The 2,929-nt window shown below is 62.4% G+C and overlaps 2 protein-coding genes across 2 annotated transcripts in view; one reads left to right on the top strand and one right to left on the bottom strand.

Moving 5' to 3' along the window:
* EMH_0015280 (uncharacterized protein) overlaps window positions 1-1,223 on the bottom strand; it is a gene marked incomplete at both ends in the record, with an annotated part of 6,422 nt that extends 5,199 nt beyond the window's left edge. The window contains 2 exon segments of the mRNA XM_013500358.1: window positions 1-7; window positions 85-1,223. Of these exon segments, the coding sequence (XP_013355812.1) occupies window positions 1-7; window positions 85-1,223 (1,146 nt within the window).
* Window positions 1,224-1,392: 169 nt separating this feature from the next.
* Window positions 1,393-2,761, top strand: EMH_0015290 (uncharacterized protein; the record flags this gene model as incomplete). Its single annotated transcript, XM_013500359.1, has 3 exons — window positions 1,393-1,481; window positions 1,737-1,852; window positions 2,205-2,761. 3 exons carry the CDS (start codon window positions 1,393-1,395, stop codon window positions 2,759-2,761), a joined length of 762 nt encoding a protein of 253 aa, XP_013355813.1.
* Between the last annotated feature and the right edge of the window lie 168 nt (window positions 2,762-2,929).

Below are 2,929 nucleotides of genomic sequence, written 5' to 3' on the forward strand. Positions count from 1 at the left end.
GAGACGCCTTCAGCAGCAACAGCGCTGCTCGGGGGGGCCCCCAAAGTAACCTCATGGGGGCCCCCTGCGTCTGGCGATACTAACAGGGAAGATGTATCCAGGGCGGGGGGCCCCCCAGGGGCCCCCAAGGCCGTCGTCAGGGGCCCCTCGCCGCTATACTCCAGGCAGCTCATAGGGTACTCGACTGCAAGCCCCAGCGAGCTGCATGCAAGGGGCCCCCCAGCTGGCTCAGGGAGGAGATCCCCAGGGGCCCCGATTGTGGGGGCCCCTAGAGGGGCCCCCACAGTAGGGGCCCCCAAAGCTGTCCCTAGGGGGGCCCCCCATGCAGCAGCGATCGGCGGCTCCATCCATTCCTCTTCAGGGGCATACAGGGGCCCCATAGAAACCCCCATGGGGTCATCGTCTAGGGGGCCCCCATCGTCAAGGGGCCCCCCAGTACCCTCTCCAATAAGGGTCTCCATATAGGGGGCCCCCAACCCACCCATATCCAGCGGCCCTGCAGCAGCCACACCCAGGGGGGCCCCCGGTGTAAGCAGACTGCAGGGGCCCTCTGCAGGGGGAACGACAAAAAGGGAGTCCTCTGAAGCCACACCCTCGAGGGGCCCCCCCAATACTGGAGGGCCCCCGGGGGCCCCAGGGCCCCCTGAGGACAGGGGGCCCCCAGGGCCCTCCACGGACAAGGCGCCCCCTGTGGCTTCTGGGCCCCCTGGGACCCCTGGGTCACCTGAGGAGAAGGGGCCCCCTGGGGCCCCTGCGTCACCTGCTGACAAGGGCCCCCCCAGATCCCCGGGGTCCCCTGAGGGCAAGGAGCTCCCGGGGCCCCCAAGGTCCCCGGGGGACAAGGGCCCCCCTAGGACCCCTGGGGCCCCTGACTCCCCGGGGGCCCCAGGGGCCCCTGATGCCCCTGAGGACAAGGGGCCCCCTAGGACCCCTGGGGCCCCTGAGTCCCCAGGGCCCCCTGAGGACAAGGACCCCCCTAGGGCCCCTGGCGCCCCTGACTCGCCGGGGGCCCCTGGCTCCCCAGGGTCCCCTGAAGGAAAGGGTCCCCGTGGGGCCCCCCTTCTATCCTTGGGGGCCCCTGTTGCTCGCGTTGCCCTTGTGTGTTTTTTATGTTTGTGTTTGTTGTTTTGTTTGTTGGGGGCCCCCTGGTGGTGATTGGCGGCCTCAGCTGCCTCGCTAAGCCACGCGGCGGAGAGGGGGGGACAGCCCCCCCACCCCTCCATCCTCAGCTGTAGCTACACGGGGGGCCCCCAGATACCTTATATAGGGGGGCCCCCCCCCAGCTGTCTTGGCTCTTATAGGGGCCCCCCAGCTCTGTCTTCTATGGGGGGGGGGCCCCCAACCATCTGCTGAAGAGGAGGTAAGAGCAGAAGGAAGCAAAGGGGGGCCCCTATGGTTTGTTTTAGGGGGGCCCCCGGGGCGGGCGAGCACCAGGGGGGCCCCCCCGGCCTAGGCTGTCTGTACCCTTGCTGTATAAAGGAGTGAGAGGGGGGCCCCCCTCTTTTTATTTGTTTTTAATTAAAGAAATAAAACAAAAAGAAAACAAAAATATTTATATAAAGAGAAGAAAAGGAAGAAGATGCTCTCCTCTCATACCGCCACACACACACACAGCCTTGGGCCCACGCTCGCTTTTGCTGCTGCTGCTGCTGCTGCTGTTGCTGCTGCTGCTGCTGCTGCTGCTGCTTGAGCTGAAACAAAATGTAATTTGTATTTATTTAATAACTTTGTTGCAGTGTTGTCATCGTAAAAGGCTGGGGGGTCGGTGTCTCCTCTCTGTATCGAAAGGAGACAGCCAACAGCAGCAGCAGCAGCAGCAGCAGCAGCAGCAGCAGCAGCAGCAGCGGCAGCAGTAGCGCAGCAGCAGGCACGGGGGGCCCTGTCCGCTTGCTGCTCCCGTTCTTTATCTTCTATCTCTTTCTATTTGAGTTGCATTTTCTTTTTTTATATTATTTTTTTTGTTGCTGCTGCAGCAGAGCTGCAGCAGCAGCAGTTGCTGTGCCCTTTCTGCTGCTGCCCGCGGGGCCCGTGCACACGGGGCCCCCGGGGGGCCCTCCTGCTGCTGCTCACACACATTAGGGGGCAACCAAGCTCTCTTTCCCTGAAGCAGCAGCAGCAGCAACTGCTGCTGCTGCTGCTGCTGCTGCTGCAGCGCCGGCTTCACCCGAGAGCAGCAACATCCCGCCCTGCTGCTGCACGCTCAGCACGGACAGCAGCATTAGCAGCAGCAGCAGCAACAGCAGCAGCGGCAGCAACGGCAAAAACAGCCGCATCAACACCAGCAGCAGCAGCAGAAACAGCAGCAGCAGCAGCAGCAACAGCAGCAGCAGCAGCAGCAGCAGCGACAGCAGCAGCACTAGCAGCAAAGGCTCCATGCGAGACGCAGCCATCCGCGGCCCCAGCAGTAGCTACCAGCCACCCAGGGTCCTGCTGCTGCAGCAAGAGCAGCAACAGCAACATCAGCAGCAGCAGCAACACCAGCAGCAACAGGTCGCACAGCAGCAGCAGCAGCAGGAATAGCAGCAGAAGAGGCGTCACCACGAATAGCAGCAGCAGCAGCTGCACGAAAACAGCAGCAGCAGAACCAGCACAGCAGCAACAGCAGCAACACCAAAACCAAAACCAGCAGCAGCAACAGCAGCAGCAACAACAACAACAACAACAACAACAGCAGCAGCAGCAGCAGCAGCAGCAGCAGCAGCAGCAGCAGCAGCAGCAGCAGCAGCTGTTGCTGCTGCGTTGCGGTGATGGCTGCCTCTGATGCTGTAGCTTTTGCCTTAGATAAAGTTTTGGGGGGGGGGAGGAGACCCTCGGTGCTCGCCTATGATTACCTTATTAAACTCATACTCATAGGCAAGCCTGCTGCTGCTGCTGCTGCTGCTGCTGCTGCTGCTGCTGCTGCTGCTGCTGCTGCTGCTGTTAGTGCTGC

Source organism: Eimeria mitis, genomic scaffold, assembly GCF_000499745.2.
Source record: "Eimeria mitis Houghton genomic scaffold, Emh_scaff531, whole genome shotgun sequence".
Classification (NCBI taxonomy): Eukaryota; Apicomplexa; class Conoidasida; order Eucoccidiorida; family Eimeriidae; genus Eimeria; species Eimeria mitis.